Genomic DNA, 19,123 nt, shown 5'->3' on the forward strand with positions numbered 1-19,123 from the left:
CTTTTACTCTAAAACTGTAAGGAAGTTTAGTTTTTTCAATTGTACCCGCAAATTCTTTGCTCCTAGAACATTAGCTTGTTCACAACTTGTATTTGTAGATCAGTTTGAGTAAAGAGTATATATATCTATAGTCCTTCTTGGAACTGAATTTAAGGTGTAAAGCCAACTGAAGAGCACAAATAATACAAGTGATACAAATAAGCACAGCAAAGCTGGACACTCTTTGCTTGGAGATATTTTATCATTTAAGTAGATTGTCAAGGTCATTTACACTAGTAGATCTAGTCAGAAGATATTACATCTTAAATGCATCAGTGCCTTAAGCATGTCCCTGTCACCTTCCCTCACATCTCAGAATGAAATTCTTTCTTTTAAACTTTCTAAACTTCTACTTCAGACCTGGAAAGTTATTTGTAGCTGTGAATGCTGTTAATGAAATTGCTCTCAGATAAATATCACAAGCTTGGGTGTTGCCTACAGAGAAATATTTCTTTGAAAATAACTAATATTTCTTTTACAAATAACTAAATATTAAAAATGAAAAAATCTTAACAGCTCCTTCCCCCCAAATATTTTCTCATTGGTGTTTGTACTTTTCATTCACCTCTAACATTTTCTTTGGTTTGGACATTTAACAACTCTCTACTGAAAATGCCGCAAAAACAGAGAAACAAAGAAAGCCTGAATAATTTAAATCCAAAATGAGCACCTATAACAAATCAAACCACAGGATATAAACATAAATCATGAAGTAACCTCTGCAGTTCAGGATGGCTACCAGCTCCAAGTGTAAGATAGCATTAGACTGTAACTCTGCTGTAATTATAACAGAAACACATTTGATATTATACATCATGTTTTACAATGTCCCTGGGTGTCAAAGAATTTTCCAAAACCAGTACTAGATTCAGCTTCAAGTTAACAGAATTTGAATGTTTTTTCTCTCCCTCATCAGAAACCATTATTTTGTCTTGTATCCTTACAGTCATATTGCAACTGAGCACTCTCTCAACAAAAATAGCAACTTCAGATTAAAGGCACCTACACACTCTTAATGAAAGGTTGCTGAAGGCTAATACACGGGTACTTGCTATTGAGTTCATTCTCAGAGCTCCTTTGACCAAAATAGAGGCAAAATAGATTAAACAGAGACATATGAATTAAGATGGGATATTCTGAAAACTGGAGTCAGATGAATTACACACTGAGCTTTGCCAGATGATCTTATCTCTCCTTTATCAAGAAGAGGTTATCAGCAAGAAGGGGCTTGTATCACTCTGTGAGGCTGGTACAGTCTCAGCTTTATTCTGCTCATGCACTGACTAAACCAGGTGAGGAAAATGCTCACCAGTGAGTCAGAGAAGTGTTGCTTGATCTCCTGGGGCAAGGAGTTGTGAGAGTTCTGTTCTCAGATGGTCCCAGACACAAACCTGTGAAACTGTGGGCAAGGCAGCAGCACCTTTCCCACTGGGTGTGGGGATCTCTGAAGTGAGGAACCACCTCATTCAGCCCCACAGGAGCACCTCCATTCCCAGGACAGTGGCATGGCAATGGTGAGATATGCAGGGTTCTCTTTTCTTCAATATGCAAGACTTTTAGTGAGCACAGGGCAGAACATACAGCAACTATCCCTGAAGACTGACCAACAATTCTAATCAGAAGTCTAACTGCAGAGTGCTCAGAGCAGCTGAGGTTTAAAAAAAATAAATAAAACAAGAAAACATACAGAACTGGAGAAGAAAAACAGCCCCCAGCTGGCAGGATGATGATAACGGCTACAGAAAGAAGTACATTCATTTCCTTCTCCAAGAAAAGGAAACAGAAAAAGCCTTTGAGATGCCATTACACAAAGCACTTGTTGCAAAGGACTAAATTGCAATCTTTGTTCGTTGTATTTGTATTGCTTAAATAAATTTGAATATATTTGTAAAGTTAGTTGCTTGCATTTTTTAAAAATCTAGTTCCAGATGCATTCTTTGCAAATGTAATTAATAAAGTAATTTAGGTACTCAGCTTCTGTGATCTCGTACTTTAGAGTAACTGCTTATTAAGTAATTATATGTCTACCTGGTTTTTCCAGTGCAGCAGAATACATTTGGAAGTTTACAGGCGTGCTGGGTGCAGAGGAATGAAACCACAAGCAGAGCCAAGGAGAGAATGACAATCCTGACACTGTCAGTGGGGCCCTGGAGTGATTGCCATTTTACATCCCTTACAGAGACAACAATGCTTTTCATTTGCTGGGAATGTAAAGGCCAATTACATCCTCACTTTTCTGCTAAGTTCTGCTAACATCTGGACTGCACTGGGCTACTGGATAGGTGCTGTTGACATCCAGGTTATTTGCACACCCTGGACATAAAGCCAAGATTTCAGTGGAAATTTACTAATGTCAGTTTTATGGCTAGGTAGAAAATGGTCTGTATCTCTTCCTGAAGGGATGTCTTTTGAAAAATATGAACTTGAGGCATAGAGAATTTCACTAATTCTAAAAAAAGGCAAGGATTTGCTCACAGTGGGTTGAAGAGTTGCTATGGAACAAGAAATCTATCTGCCTGCTCAGAGATATAAACAACTTACTTGTAAAATTTTACTTGGGGGGGAAAAAAACATGATTTTTAATAATAACAATTATTTAAAATATTTCAAAATATAGTAAAATTATTCATGATGTTTCCAGGTCAAGGAGTATATTTCCATCCCTTTTATGGAGAAGGTTCACAATTTTGAATTACCAGGTTTTATTTCGGCTCTATCAGCAAGTATGTGAAGTAGGAGAGTAAGTACCAAGAACACAGTAACACTGAAACTCTCCTGAAAGAATGAACAAATAAAGCAGAAGAATATTGAACATGGCTCTCTAATTCGCCACTATTCATAATGGCATCACAATGACACCTGAAAGTAGCATTTGGCAGCCTTTTGTGCTTATTTTGTGTGTGTTTCAATGAGAACCTGAATACAGAGCAAAAGGAAGTTGAATACTTTGTATTCCTAAAGCCTGCATCCTGAACATTTGAACTGGGAGGTGCTGAGGCATCAAGCTGAGTGAAGACCTTGATTAAGACATTGATTTCCACTCTATCATCACTTCCTCTGGATGCATGAATGTCATTGTTGGTTTCATAATTATGGTCCAAACTGATTAGTAACATTTGCTTATTGCTTTGAGAATGCCAAATGTTAAGTGTTACTACCTGCCAGACCCCTCATCCCTGACATACATCAGACAAACCTGCCTCTCCCTGCAGTTTAAGAGCAGAGCATTCTTACCTCATCACCTGCCTGCTGAGGTAATAAAGGAGCCCACAGAAATGCGGAATAATTACAGTACTTCACACTTCCATACCATCCTCCCACTGGGAATTTCCAGTGCTTCATAAACATTAGCCAAAACTCATTAAGTTCATCTAAATTATGATTATTGTGATCCATTTGTTTTAGAGACACAGGCACATGCTGATGAAGAGACTTGTACAAAATTACAGAGCACATCAATGATAGCTCCAGGAATAGATCCCAGATGCCCAGATTCCACATCCCGTGGGTTAGATCCTGGGCTGGCTATAGCATACAGGCTGTTACCAGAACAGCCCTACATGAGGTCCCACACACCCCAGCAATATTCTTGCCTGCCAGTCAGTAACATCTTTTGAATGAAGAAAATAAGGAAAGTTTTCTAGTTTGTTTTTTTTAATCACGCACCGCCCACCACATGAAAGGCCCGTCAGTCATGGATATCCATCTCCTGCCTGAATAGGGCTCCTTACCCCATTTTGAGTGATAGCACAAGATGAACAAAACATTACCTTCCTCTCCAGCAGCAGAGTTTCCAACAGTCTCCCTTTCCCGATCAGTCTGGTTGGAAACGGCACTTCCACTTTTTGTCCTTCGAAGAACACTGAATGCCTTGTTTATTTTTTTAAAAGATCTGCTTCTTATAGTGGAACGTTCAAAGTGTCGAGCTGCAACAGCAGGAAAAAAAACAAATCAGTACAGTTCAGCAGTTTTGGCCTAGAACCACAGCATTTCTGCAGCCCTCAGCATATGATGGGGATGTAACATCAACATCAGGGATGCTTGTACTTCAGCTTTGCCCCTGAGTCCTGCTGATACTTCAAGGCTGCACCCACCTGAGTCTGGGTGCAATCACCCTACCTCAATCCCACACCCTCAAATTGCCACCTTCCTGTCTGTTTTGCCAACCACATGGAGAAATCTTCTGTGAGTGTGGTAGCTTTTGAAAGAATAATCGTCCTTCAAGACAGAATCAGCAGCAATTCTGTGAAAAATACATATAAAAGGAAGAAGCACTGCCCTTCTCAAGCTATACATGTTGAAGGAAAAAAGCTGGAAGTTGTTAAAAACTCTTCTTGAAAAAATCCCCACTACTACTATTGCCTCAAAACCTTGCAATGCTTTTAAAGCTACCAATGATTGCCAACTCTTTCATGTCAAAAAATTCAAATATTATCAGGTAGGAGGGACCAAAACCTCATATATTCTGACTCGGGTACTGCAACACAAAAGAAAAGTTATAATACTTTCAAAACATGTAACTCTTTTCCATCCTGCTAAAGATATCTTCATGGCTGTTGATGTTCTGTCTGTTCCAGCTCTGCATGCTAGCCAAATATTGTAATCTAATAATACAACATTCCCTCAAACCAGACTGTGGCCTCTACACTCAATAAAACTGACAGAATTTATTGAGATTATAGTGCTCTCTTCTTGCACCCTTCCTTTCCTCACCTCTCCAAACCCTGGCACAACAAAAGGATAATGCTTCTCATTTCCTAGTGTTTCTTCATCCCTTCATACATTTTCCCAATACACAACTGGCAGCACACAAGGTGAGCTTTCCATTTTAGCTTCAAAATCCTTAAATACATGCTTTGAACTCAGCATTAACACTTCTGACTTTGGCTATGGCCAGGCCATGTTTTTCAAACATGACACTCATCAGACACAGGTGAAGTATCACAAGGTGAAAGATCAAGGCAAAGTTTCCTGATGCAGCTTGTCTTTGAATGTTATTTCAGCAAGACCAGCTCCTCCAAACTGCACCTTCCAAAGAAGCTGGCTGATGTCTCTAAGTTCCTAAGGCAATTATTAAGGGCTTTTTTTTCCTGAAAATACTTGGCAAATGTGAAATACAGTTCCCAACAGGGTTTTGGGTAGGTGCCTATGTCTGTGGGCATTACTCGAGCCACCAAGATTTAGTGGCGACACATTACCCAGCTACACCATCTCCCCCGCCCATCACACATAACATTTAATCTTCCAACTGAGCTGACCTACCTAAATAATCTTTCTAAAGATTTGCAGTTTACATGTGTACAGCTAGTCCATTTTCAGCTTGATGCTGCCCCTGGCCAAGCCATTTTTTTTAAACCTCAAATCTATTGTGTCACGGAGTGCACAATTTGATAAACCATGAAAAATGAAAGCTTTCACTTCCCCCACCCCTTTTTCTTTTTTATAATTTTTTTTAATCCTCCAGTGGCTAATATTTAACAGAAAAATGAATGTTGCAAGGGGCTAGCAGGCTCTGAAGCCACCATTTTTGGCTCTTACTTCTGTTCCGGTTGCTGCGGTGCGGGTCTCCGGGGCTGCTGCCCAGCTGGCTGTCCTCTGAGGTGGGGCTGAAGGCTGGGTTCACCAGCCCTGGCTCGTCTGTCATTAAGGCAATGGCTGCAGCTGCTGAGAGCTCAGGGCCCAGGGCAGCTACTGCTAAGCTGGAGCCATGGTCTGGAGAGCAGTCCTGGGAACGCCTCTTCCGTTCCTTGGTAAGGCCATAGTGGGATGCTCCTTTACATCTAAGGAGAAGAGAGGGAAAGAGAGACATGATAGCAAGTTGTGTTTAAATGCTGCATACTTATGGAAATTCTCTGGTTCCAGAGAATCACTTGGAGTACAGCGTGTGATGATCATGGTGACCAGTGAAATATGGATGATTAACAAGAGGGAAAAATGCCAGTGTGTGCTTCAAAGAAGGTGAGTTACCACCTTACATGGGAAGAGTACTGCTGGTCAAGGAAAAACAGAAAACCTCAGCATTGTATGTAGTCTTATGTGTATAAATAGTTACTGTGGATGCAAGAGGACAAGAATAGCAGGTAGCTAATTAAGCCAGAGGCCACAATCTGTAATTTCCTACTTGCCTCTGATTGATGAAAGAGAGCAGGGTGAGGCCTGACAGTTTCTCTGGGTCTGCTAGTGAAATAAAAGGCAGCTTACCCAGTCCTGCCTCCTGAAAAACCCTCCTGGTCACCAGCGTGCTCACATGTGGAGCACAGCACTGTGTCTGCAGAGACCAGAGCAAACAATAACGGGAGGGCTGCAGGTGGGAGCTGAACACCTGGACACTGCAGGAATCCAGGCCCCACACGGTGTCTGTACAGACCATTAACTACTTGAACTGCATCTGATGAATTGTTTTCGAATTCAGCCACAGAGATGAAGTTGTCAACTCTGCTATTCCAGCTCAGCTGAGACACTAAAATAGGCAGGTCATTGCCTTGACAGAGGAAGAGGTGCAAGTTGGGGTAGGGGGTCCCACTGACCCTGCAACCTCTCCAGAGTCAAGGAGGAAGTGCAGAGCTCCCACCAAGGGGCTGGGACCAGGTCCTCATGACATTGTCCTTGGGCCAGCCTGGGACTTCACCAGCTTGGGGACCTCAAGGCAGGTCCTAAACTACTTCTGGGGGAAAATCCTTTGTTTCTAGTGGAGAAATACATGTTCCCAAAAGAGCTGAAGATACAGCATTATAAGGGGCAAGTTACAAGCCTGCTTTGACGTACACTTAGTTACACTTCCAACTATCTGCTCTAGATTCATTCTAAACAGCAAAGGCAGGACCATGCATGGCATTTCTTTTTTAAGACTAATGAAAGAAAGTCACTAGAATAAAATTAAAGGTCACTGTAGTAGTCTTCATGAGTCAGTATTCAATTAAAGCTATAAAATAACTGAAAAGACAGAGTGACCAAGGACACAGCACCTATGACTTCACCAGCACCACTTCTGCCCAGTGCCCACCGACTAAAAACACATTCAGTGCATTAAAAAAAAAAATTAAAATCTGCCTTTTAATCATAATCTAATGGGCTTGGCCTACTTTCAATTACTATTATCCATTTCTTCACAGCAAAGGCTAACTGATGACTTTCATGAAAGTGCCCTGTAGGACAAACTCACAGAAATAGATGCAGAAACCCTTAGGGATAGAAAGCTCTTAGTAATATATGGCATGCACAAAAGGCAATGCATAAAACATACAGTACACAACACTAGTGGGTTAAGTGTTATGAAAAGAAGTAGTACACTGAACAGAAGACTTGGAAGAGAAATTATTATGGAAGCAGTTCTTGGGAGAGAAAGATGATATGAGGAGATGTCATAGAGCTCTCTGTATCAGCTTCAGAGTAGCAGTTTAATTTCTATCATGGTACTGATTTAGATGAGACAATTGAATCAGAACCTTTTTTTGGCATTAGATTATGGTTTACCATCATTTACTTCGTGCTGCTTCTGACAACTTTTATTTTAAAGAGGGAAAAACTACCCAAACCAAACTCTGTCATATTGATGCAACTGTGTCAGGGTTATGTATATGCTTTAAGGTTTGGATAGGAATGGCTGTAATGGAAGCTATTTCCGAAACTTTACACGAGCAAAATGAGGCAGAAGAAAATACTCTAATGGAAGAGAAGATTAGTCAACTATTTCAAAAGATCAATGAACAGCTTTTCCAGGCACCCATTCCTAGGCAAGACTGCAACAGTAGTCATGTAAAGAAAGGAAGAGCTCTCCTGCCTACATTACAGCAGATATTTTTCCAGATTTTCTCACTCCCCTAGAACCCTAACACATGGCAGGATGTTCTCCTTTAGATTTCATGGGAAGCAGAAGCACAAAGGCCTTTCTCTCTTGATACTCACCTAAACATCTTCATGACAGTGTTTTGGGAACCCATCCTTGACATCTCCCTCTTGCAATAAAGTCACATTTGCTAATCCAGCCTACGAATGCTTGACAAAATAGTTTAAAAATAGTCTAAAAACTCAAGACAAGGAAGTGGCTTTGGGAAGAGCTGTTTGCTGTTCTCAAAAGACAGTCCAACAGCTTTACAACAATCTTGCAAAGATTCAGAATATGATAAGAGATATTCCTACTCCTCATTTTATTTCATTTGCCTGTGGTTTTCACATGTCAGTGAAGTTCCAGTGGCTGATACTAGAACACCAGCCTTGTGAATGGGTTCTCAAATGCAGATGTTTTTGTTTTTTTTTTTTTATTTGGAAAGCTCTATGAAGATCAATATGAAGATCAGAAGTGGCTCAGCCCAAAGATTCCTAGCTATTTGGATTCAAGCACTGCCTGGTGCCCATCTGCAGTTCACTGCTACAGCTTCCCCTTTCTGTGGAAATCTTCACTTGCTGCTGCTGGCTGCACTGCAGACACACAGTCAACAGCTTCATTCCAATAGCAATGAACAGAAGACAGCTACTTTGAACGTAGAGAGGACTGACACAGTTTAAGATGTGGCTTATTGGAGAAGACAAGTTGTCATGATATAAAGCACAAAGCATATCTTTCTAGCGCTGCCAGAAATAGTTAAAGAAGAACCAGAGCTCTTCAAGTATGATCACTGCAGCTATTTCTTAAATAATTGTGGCAGGCATAAATGAACACAAATCAAGACCTCTTTCTTCAGATTAACACAGTGTCCTTGAAGAAGGAAAAAAAAAGTCCCAAGACCTCAAACTTGTAATAAAATTTGCAACAGTATCTCTTCACTTTCATTGTTTTGCTTGTGCTGACACTGCTGTGATAACAGAAAACAGAAGAGATGACTGTCTAAGTGGAATCATATTTATAGTGTTCAAGCTACATTTTTCCATATGGTTGGATTTGGCTCCTAGAAAAGAGAGAAACATAAAACAGCTACATGCCAGCAGTAATTAGCTCTCTCATTGTGAGTATTAATCACAATGTCTGATTTGCAGCTGGAAGAGTGGGATACCTGATTAACATAGGCAGTCAGAAAGTGAACTCAACACTGTCTGGAGGCCAAGGTGAACTACAGATTTATGTTCCTTCTCAGTTGTGCCGGACAGTAAGTACATCCGTGCAGGCGTATGACACTGAAACAATTTGAAGGCCAAACCCCAGAGAGATAAACATACATGAATAATGTGTGTTGTACAGTTTGTGCCATTAAAGTAGCGTCACTAGGTGCATACAGGAAACTGAGAAAATAGTTTATTCTGTTTGCACAGCCACTTTCACAAAGCAGATATCTACTGTTTGATATTCTGGTATGAGCTAACCACTGGGCGGTATGAGAGCAGTGGTGGCTGCTAAAATTTCACCCAGGGCTGCAATTCTGGCTGGTATCAACACTGGCAGCCACAGGGCAATCTTTGCCCTGCACCCTGTTCCACACTTGAGGGACTCCCTGCACTCCAGGCTTCAGGAGCAGCACATCCCAAGAGCTGGAGCAAGGATATCCAAAATCCTGTGGCAGCCTTAACTTGGTCCTACCATTCATAAAAACAGCCTTCAGTTAAACTCAAGGCCAACAGAAACATATCCACATCATTTGAAATTCAAATTAAAACAGCGGTTTGAAAAGAGACAGTTCTCCTTGAAGTATCCCTGACTTGCCCAGCAAAGGAGGAATTGAAAGTAAGATTGACCTCAAGGATTTCAAATATCCAGGATGACACAAGGAAAAAATGTAAAACCAAAACATAAGCAAGGACAACTGCATGGATTTTTTCACCTCTCTTCTAGTGATCTAAATAAAACAATGTCACAGGTAAAAAAAAAATATATATGTTTGCCCATGGCAGGGGCACTGGAACTAAATGATCTCTACAGTTCTTCCAATACAAACCAATCTATGATCCTATCATCTATAATGCATATGTTCTTAAAAATGCCCTGCCTTCTGTGTCACTTCACAATCTCTGCCTGGGCATGAAACAGTGGAACAGAGAGAATCTAAAGAGTCACAGTGGTTGTGACCCAGGCCCAATGCAAATAAACAGAGCAGGACCCCACTCCTGCCCAGCTCCAGTAGTGTTTTCTCAACCTCACTTCCAGCACCCCTCATATTTTGCAATGTTTTGCTTTAGTGCAGAAGCAGCAGACACAGTGTTGGAATGCAACTAAGAATAATATATAATATTTGTATATAATACAAAGCACTTAAGATGGCCCATCAGAAGAAAATACTGCATATTGGGCTGTCATTGCTGTTCCATAGCTAAACCCTGATCAGGGTAGATAAGTATGTTTCAGCTACAGTCTCACTGCAAGAAGCCTCATCCCTGTGTTATTTGGTCTTGACACAAGCTGGGTCCAAAGTATCAACAGTGTGTGCTATAGTTCTGTTACACAAACTCCCTGAATGCTCTAGTACCCATAAACTAATCCAGTGGAAAGGATGACGGAGAAACCAAAGCGATCAACCAGAAGAATCCTGGATAACCTGTTGCTGATAACCTTGCTTGTGAGACACTGGTGAGAGGTTCCTGCTGTGCCTGGGAAGAAAGGAGACATGGGGTTTAATTGGAGGGGTTGACTCACAAGAAGGTGTTGAGAATTCCTGCCCCACAGGAACCATTCACACCATGTGTGCTTTAGCAGTGTTAGTAGTCCAAACATAACCCAAACACCAACCACATGGATTTCACTTAAACTCTGAAGTTTTCTGAAACTCCATCACAAGGGAGTGAAGTGACTTGATAAATTCTCAGGGTTAACACCAACTATTCTGATCTCACTTTTGCCAGGAAATACTCCAAGAAAATGGAGTCAAATACAAAAAAGAAGCAAGGCACTTGAGTTCCCATTATATCCCATGTTACAGATATAAGCTAAAATGCAGCAAATACATGGTCTCCCATCCAGTTCAACCATACTGGTACTTAAGAAGAAAGAGACACCAGTATCTTTGGCAGTGAAGGTGATCACTACCTTACTGCTCTTTGAACCTGATGACATTGTAATGTAACATCCTTGCTCAGAAAATTAGCTTCTGTGAATCCTGGTCCTGTGTACAAAATTTCTCCTTTTTTTTTTTTTTTTTTTTTTTTTTTTTTTTTTTCCTGCTGTGTAGGGAAATTAATTCTGGAACAGAGCACTTCACAGAAATTATTTTTCCTTAGTAATTCTAAGTTCCCACAAGGATTAACTTGCACTTATCCAATACTCATAATTGTGCAAATGTTGCACATAGAAAAAAGCTTCTTAAGTACACAATTTTTTTTTATGCATGTGTCTTTTCTGCTTTTTAGAAAGAACTCTCTCATGTCAAAAACAATCCTCAAGCTACTGTAATTATCAGCTACGGCTAGAAGGTCCTGCTTACATTAAACCTTACTCAATATTGATAAAGAACGGAATGAGCCATATTAAAAGAAAAGCTTAGACTTCTGGATTACAGTTTCCAGTGAACACTTGCTGAAAGACAGGCTGCAAAACCCATATCTAAGCATGCAACTAGAAATAGGCTGATCTGCACCTGCACTTGAATTCCATAATGCCAGCAATACTTCCAGGTGCTTGCCACTGCTGTTCTGTGCACTCTGTACCCTGGCATTGATGCACTTGGGTATTCTCTCCCTGATGATCCCTCAGTGTCAGAGATTTGCCATCTTGTTTGGAGAAAAAAAAGCATATTTTTCACTTAAGTGGGAAATTGTCCCAGTTACTACTGCTCTTTCTCTTTAACAACCATGCCTTTTAGAGACAGCTTCCTGAAACCTGGGGCATCAGGTCTGGCTGGGAGGGCAGCATGGGCCTGTGGCATGATCCCTGCTGCCTCTGGAGGGCTGAGGATCAGCAATTCTTCCTACAGTTCCAAAAACACTGCTCTTCTCGGTGTCAGCACAGAAATAGTTATGATAGAAACTAAGATGAGGCAAATGGCTTCTCTGTCTAGCTGTCAGAGAGATTTTCTCATGTTATTTGCTCTCTCTTGTCAGCCAGAGGCCTTTGCCATAGTAAAAGCACATAACAGATTTAGTGGTTCTGTATTTCTGCATTACTACTCTCTAAATATTTATAAAGGTCCTCATAATATTTATTATATTAAGCTAAAGTTATTTAGCTTAAATACTTTCCCACCAGATAGGAAAACCTCTCATATATTTATCTGTTTCAGTTTAATTTCTGCATATTCCCATTATGGCTTCCTAAGGGTTTTTTCCACAGTTTTGTGTTAATGAAGACATCACAACTCAATAAATTCTGGAAAACTACCTTACTAGCAAAGCCTAAATTTGTGCTTTGTCCTATCTGTAAAGATCTGACCCCAGGGAAGGGCTGTCATTTTCACAATGCTTTTGCACTAAGGTGCTGTCAAACAAAATATATTTGTACATTATATAAGGAACGTGCACAGGAGTATCTGTATACTTATATTTCCACATCAGCTACTCTTTATGAATTTGGGTCCACCAGTAGAAAAAGGGATTGTAGTTCTCATAGGTTAAAAAGGTAAGATTTTCCAAGCATATCAGGAAAAATATATTGAGCATTCTTGATAATTACAATTTAGTCTTCAGCTATAGTGACATACTCCCATTTCTGGGATTTGTCTGCTGAGAAGGAGGAGCAAGCATGGCTCATCATCATGTTTGAGGCCCTTAAAAGTATTTTACATTGATGAAGAACAGAATTGCAGTGCAGAGTTCAGACCTCACAGTTCCCAAAACTACCAATGGACAAAGACTCGGTGTCAAGACACAAACTGAACAAGCATTCAATGAATACCAAATATCTATTTCATATTTGACTGCTCATACTGAAAAAAGGGGCTATCTCCATATTTCCTATTAGTTTTCAGGAGAGTTGAAAGAACTTGGAACACATTTTTAATCTTAAATATAATGTAGAGCTTAAGTTTCATGTGCATGCTATCAAAGTATCATCTAACATGAGGTCATGTTTAGGATTTTTTCCCTCCCTTCTCTTTAAAACTCAGAAAGTTGTATTTCAACCACCATCTTGAGCTTCTATTATGGAATCTTTTAAAAGGCCCATTAGCATCTATCATGGGAACAGGAATTGGAAGAAATTGGGAAATTACATTAGTTGCCTGCAATTGCAGACAAAAATAATGGCTGGGATTATTGCGCAATGATCCCAGTTATTGCTGGGACTCAGTACAAACTGTTGGTTCAGATCATGTTCTCTTTCTCTCCTGACACTTCTTTCAGGCCCTTATTTTGTCACTGATGATTTTGAAACCACAACTGTACTGATTTTTCTCCAAGGTGGGATTATAATTTCAATTTCTAGTCTTAAAGCAACACAACAAATTTCAACTGTTTTACATACAGGAGAATGGAGTTGTAAATTGCTAGAGAGAACTGAGATGGGCAAGTTGGCACCCAGGCTTTTAAACCTTTTTCACAGGTTAGCACATCTTGTTTTTACTTAACATAACTACTTGTTCAAGTCACAAGTGCTCTGAGAATGCACAAAGACATCAGCAGACTGTTCCCACTGCTCACATAAGGCATAGCCTTGAGTTGCTTCTAGAGCCTCTATCTTTTCCAATACTGCCTTTAAGATGCCTCTAATGCTTGTAGAGCACAAGTAGACCTGGAGCTACAAAACTGAGCAGTTAAGCAGGGTGGAAGACTGCAGTCAGCCTCTTATTCTTTATTTACTCCTAGATTACAGACAAACTAATTTGCCTACATTACACTAAACAAACATTTGTCATCACAGAGAAGATACTGTCCAGACATACAGTACCAGAGTGATCTTGTGTGATACAAAACAACAGCAATATTTATTTATACTGAACTTAATTAAAGACTGAAGCTTCCAAATAATGATCTACATATCTCATGCAATCTACTCACAACAGCTGACACAAGCAAGAAAAACAGAGGTAGCACACTATCTCTAATTCCTGGTAGGTGCTCAGGTATTGACACAGCAAGGGATCTGTGAGTGCTTGGTTAGGAGATTCAGAGCAAAATAAAAGTGAAAAACAAGACAGTTGCGTTATTTGTATGTTTTATTATCCCTATATTATGTATTGGTTTATTCCTTTGTACCCCCGTGTGCAACTTGGTTTATCCCCAGTTTTCCCGCTTTGTCCTCCCTTCCCGCCTTCCCAGTATCTATCCATCACCCTGAAAGAGGCATTTTACCCCCCCCGGGTGCCTTGTCTATCACTCGGTGCCCCTTCCCATCCATCCAGAAGCTTCTACTCAGGGCACCGGGTGATTGGGCGAGGACCTGGGGCTCCCCCCATATCTTTCCCCCATTGGACCCCATCATATCCCCCCATCCCGGAGCCACCCCCTATCCCTATCCCCATTGGTCGTTGGATACCCCTCCCTTACAGTTTATAAGCCAGTGCAAGCACCTTGTGCTTGTTCCTGTTGGCTGGCACCGTTCTAGGATATTTGGCCCCATTGGGCTACAATAAACTCGGACTTAGCCCCCAGCAGGATCCGCTCTTCATTTACCACTGCGAGGCTTGCTAGCGCTGCCCGGAACCCACAAAGGCACTCTCCAAACCCCAGCTGGGAGCGGCGGAGGGTGCCTCCATCGCCCGCCCTCGCCCCACAAGAGCTAGCCAGGGCTGAGAGAAAAGGGATTTGGGGCGGGAGCGCGGCAGCTGGCGCCCAATGTGGGGCCCCGTTTTTGCTGCGTTGGACCCCTCGTTTGAGGATTTTAGGGTCGTGCGAACCCGAAGACTCGTCCTCCTGGCCGTCAGCTACCCCGGCGAGAGCAGACCCACGTTCTAGTGGGTGGCGCTCTCGGGGACAGGATCGGCAGCTCCGGAACGCACCGCCGGAGTCGATCCTCTCGCGGAGGAGTTCTACGATTGGTTTTTCTTTTCCACCCTTCCCTCTCGGACCCCTTTGGTTTGTGAGTATAGGGGCCCCTGGGGCTTTCCCAGTCCTTTTTTGGTTGGTTCCTTTCCCCTAGGGTTTAGGGAAAGGATCCCTTTTTGGTGGGTTTCTTTTTCCCCGGGGTTCGGGGAAAAAATTCCTGGTTTTGGTGTTTCCCTTTCTGGGCGGGAAGCTTAAGGACTGCGGCAAAGCCGGAAGTGTGGTCTTTTGTTTTTCGTTCGTGTTTTCCCAATCGTAGGCGCTGCGGCACGATTTAACATCTAACAGCATGGGTGCAAGGCTGTCCGTGCCGCAGAAGAGCATTTATTCCCAAGTTGTGGGTATCCTTTTAGTGGGGGGAATTAAGGTTAAAAAATCTGAAGTTAAGAAGTTTGTTCAGTGGTTGTCGCAGACTTTCCCTGACATTTCGCCAGCTAAATTATACCAAGCCCCTTTTTGGGAACAGGTAGCGGGGGAGGTCCTGCGACAGTCGGATCTCTCTCTCTCCATATTCACCCGTTTGGCTCTCCAAATTCGCGATATAATTAAGTATCGCTACGAAAATCTGCCACAGCCAGCCGTAAACAAACCGATCCCCAGTTCGGCTGTTAGTTCAAATAACGCAACTCCACACAAGACATGTGGGACTACCAGTTTTGAGCTGGTGAGAGCCTGTAAACCTTGCTGATGGCTTGTAATACTTATAGTATTCAACAAATAATACATTATTTAAACCCACTAATCCTGTCCAAGGGCTGTATTAAAGTACTGAAGTATTAAAAACTCTTTTTGACTTCAGTAGAAGTGGAACTTGATGAAAACTTTACCAAGAGTTTTCATCACCTTTCAGTATTGTATCATTACCTAGAAAACATACTTAAAAGATTCAGCTATTATTACCTCAAGAATAGTCAAGCTTGAACATTCTTCCAAAAGAAAATGAGAAAACACAAATTAAAAAGAGAGTTTTCTTCATGGAAAATGTAGGTATTTAGCAATATTTGTACATTTGTCTATCTACAGAAGTTATGCATGAGGGAGTGATCACAAGTAATATGTATCAGCTGAGTATTTAGAAAGCAACATAAGACCTGCCATGAGCAGCTCTGAGCTTCATATTTGCTTTTCAAGTCCATCCAAGACCACTCAAAGAGCTAGCACTCAGCCAGCAATCTTGACCACTGATTTGCTTCATACTAATAAAATAATGATAATGCACCTTTTTACATTAGGAATTGAGATAGTATATAGTGAAGCTGCAGCAAGATCACTAAAAATATTCCTAATCTAGAACATTAATAAAAAAAATGAACCTAAGGAAAATCACAACATATATACACAAAGGCTCAGAAATTTCTGCTAAAATCAGATTATCTGTGACAAAAACAACAAGTGAAAATACAGAGGAATCCTTGAGGCATTGCAATGCTCTTTCTCATATCCAATACACTCATCCAATACTCATAATCCAATACTCTCAATCCAGTACACTACATTTTTCAAATTATGTAAGTCCACATATAATTAATATTAAGAATAAGCATTCAATCTGTTGATTCATAAGCTCTTCACGTTTATTGTTCATATATTTTTCATGTTTATTGTTCGGTCTTTTGATCACCAGATTATTTTCAACAGGTATAACTAGTCTCCTGGAATTTAATATCTCAGCATTGTCTTCCCCTCCTGCTATCCCCACCTAGGCTATAAAAACTGTATGATGCATTGAGCAAAATATGTTTGCAATGGGACAAGTGGGGCTGGCTTTTCACAAGGTTGACAAGATCAGCTTAACCCAAATTCTTGCAGCTACAGACAGAAAAGCCTGACAGACAGAAACTTTGTACTTAGCATGCATTTATTTTTAAAATAAAACTAATTACAATATCTGCTGTGTCACAGACTCAGCAAGCCAGCACTACTGAGAGCAGGTGTGAGGCTTCTGTTGGCAAAGATAAGTAACACATGCCCATAAGCCTCTAGATATAATAAAAAGAGAACACTGTGTTCACTTTCAGGATGTTTTCAACTCAAGCCTTGGGTTTACTACTATGTTCTCCACTGGAGTTTGAAATTATAGAAAATAATGGAGCTACATCCAGAAAATAACAAATGCTGTCTTCATACAATCTTATTCACAAAACATGCTGTGGACAACCATCCACAGGTCTAGCTCTGGTGGCATTTGTCTGACCACTGTGACCCAAAAGTCACATAAGATCCCTTCTAGGTCAGCATGGATATCTAAATTATACTCCTAACAGATCTTGGTACATATCACTCTCTAAACGCATTTTTGCTTCCTCATAGGGAAGGTCACAACAAAAGGAGGTCTCAGCACACCTCAGCAGTTGAGAAACCACAGAGATCCCTGTCAGATGCCTGTCTGAGTCTTAAGCAAACATCTCTGCCAGTACAACTAAGTAGCTTCTTGAAATATCACAAATGTTTCCCATATTCTTATAAAATCTGGTGTCTAATATTAAATAAGGATCCCAAATCACCTCTATAAATAAACTGCATTGCAGTCTTCTCTTTTGCACATATGATTAGAAGAAAGTGGATCAGAGGGACATCACAAGCCACTTTTCAGAACAAATCCCCCCAGACCCACCTGGCATACAAAAATCTTCACTGCTTGTGTTTTATGTTTTATTTCAGTGAGATATTTCACCCAACCATCAAAATAAACACACATTGTAAAAACATTTAAGGGCTTCAGAAAGTCCAAATCCAGCCACAGCACAAGTATGGCTGGAATGTTGTTTATAGTCTCCTGAAATCTCACATAGTAGGAAATGATCACTTATGCTGTAAAAATTGTAAAAAAAAAAATTTCTTTTGGAACATACTTTTATAACAGAACTATCAGAAATACTTTTAACCTGAATTCCCTTACCCAAATCTGAAAAAAGCCCAATTCACTCACCCTTCTCCCCAGATAGGCACCAACAGGCAGTGCTGTGTTCAGTGTCATGGAAAGCACCCAAGAAAGCAGTGGCGTGGCTTCCCTCCTGTTGTATGCAGACCACTTCAGTTCTCACTTGGTAGGGGAGGCTGAAGGAGCTCACACCCTCCCACCTCAGTTTTCAGGGGTGCTTTAACGACTAAAGCTCAGGTTGGGATAAGGCTGATTTCTGCTCCTCCCGCTGAAGCTTATTCTGAGAGGTGAATTAAGCAAGAGGGAGACCAATGCTGCATCCAAATTAAAACCTGGCACATAGGGAGGGAGAAACTGAGTCCTTCTTCAGAACCTGCTGTGGCTTTTCAGTTGAATTTGAGAGAGGAAAGGCATTCCCCTTTTAGTCCAGCCAGTATCTTGGGGAAAGTCTGGCATTACCATCAAGGTACACAAGCCTGTCTTCAGTCTGAAGCTGAAGAACTGGCCTTAGAGGTTTCAGATATGGACTGAGAACCTCTCTGGAAAACTGTATTGTTTTCTCAGGTGACCAGGATATAACTGGTGGATCAAGGAATAAAACAGAAAAAATAGAGTGCAAACAATAATTAAACCTTAAAGATGCCTTCAGAAGTGGGTACAATATTACCAACAACACAAAATGCATATCTCTGACAAAAAAAAAGTACCACAAAATCAAAGAAGAGCCTAGGCTGGAAGAGACCCCAACAGATCATGTTGTCCAACCTTTCATAGGAGAGGAAGCCTAGATGAGATTATCTAGCATCCTCTCCAAAACTTTGAGTGATAAAACGTTTATCTGAGGTGATTAACCTTAAGCATCTTGAAAGCCTTAAGTGATGGGAACTCTACTATATCCCTGGAGATGTTGTTCCAGTGAACAATTGTACTCACTGTGAAAAAAGTTGGAGTAAACAAGTTTTGCTCTGTACCTTCCTTTAAACCAATTTTTCTCAGGCTGTTGCTCCTTCATATTCCTAAGTTTACAGATGTTTTATGTTTCTTTAGGTTTTCTTAGCTGCTTTTAATTGCTCAGATTTCATACTATTTTTTCATTGTATAAATAAGAGAAGATCATAAAATGGTTTAGGTTGGAATGAACCTAAAAGACCATCTAGTCCCAACACCAACCACCATGAACAAGGACACTTTGCACTAGACCAGGCTGTTCAAGGTCTTGTCCAACCTGTCCTTGAACACTGCTGGCATCCACAACTTCCCTGGGCAAGCTGTTCCAGTGTATTGCCGTCCTCTAATTAAAGAATTTCTTCCTTATACCTAACCTAAGTTTTCCTTCTTTCAATTTGTTCCCATTGCTCCTTGTCCTAT

The 19,123-nt window shown here is 40.9% G+C and overlaps 1 protein-coding gene across 10 annotated transcripts in view; it reads right to left on the minus strand.

Moving 5' to 3' along the window:
* The window catches only part of LNX1 (ligand of numb-protein X 1), a 146,684-nt gene that overhangs the window by 28,392 nt on the left and 99,169 nt on the right, over positions 1 to 19,123 (minus strand). For all 10 annotated transcript variants that reach the window (XM_085577861.1, XM_085577863.1, XM_085577864.1 and 7 more), the window contains 2 exons: positions 5,578 to 5,819; positions 3,810 to 3,965 (listed from right to left, as the gene is read on the minus strand). In XM_085577861.1, the coding sequence (XP_085433987.1) occupies positions 3,810 to 3,965; positions 5,578 to 5,819 (398 nt within the window). The remainder of the gene's footprint in view (positions 1 to 3,809; positions 3,966 to 5,577; positions 5,820 to 19,123) is intronic.

Source organism: Lonchura striata, chromosome 4, assembly GCF_050655825.1.
Source record: "Lonchura striata isolate lonStrDom1 chromosome 4, ASM5065582v1, whole genome shotgun sequence".
In the NCBI taxonomy this organism is placed as follows: domain Eukaryota; kingdom Metazoa; phylum Chordata; class Aves; order Passeriformes; family Estrildidae; genus Lonchura; species Lonchura striata.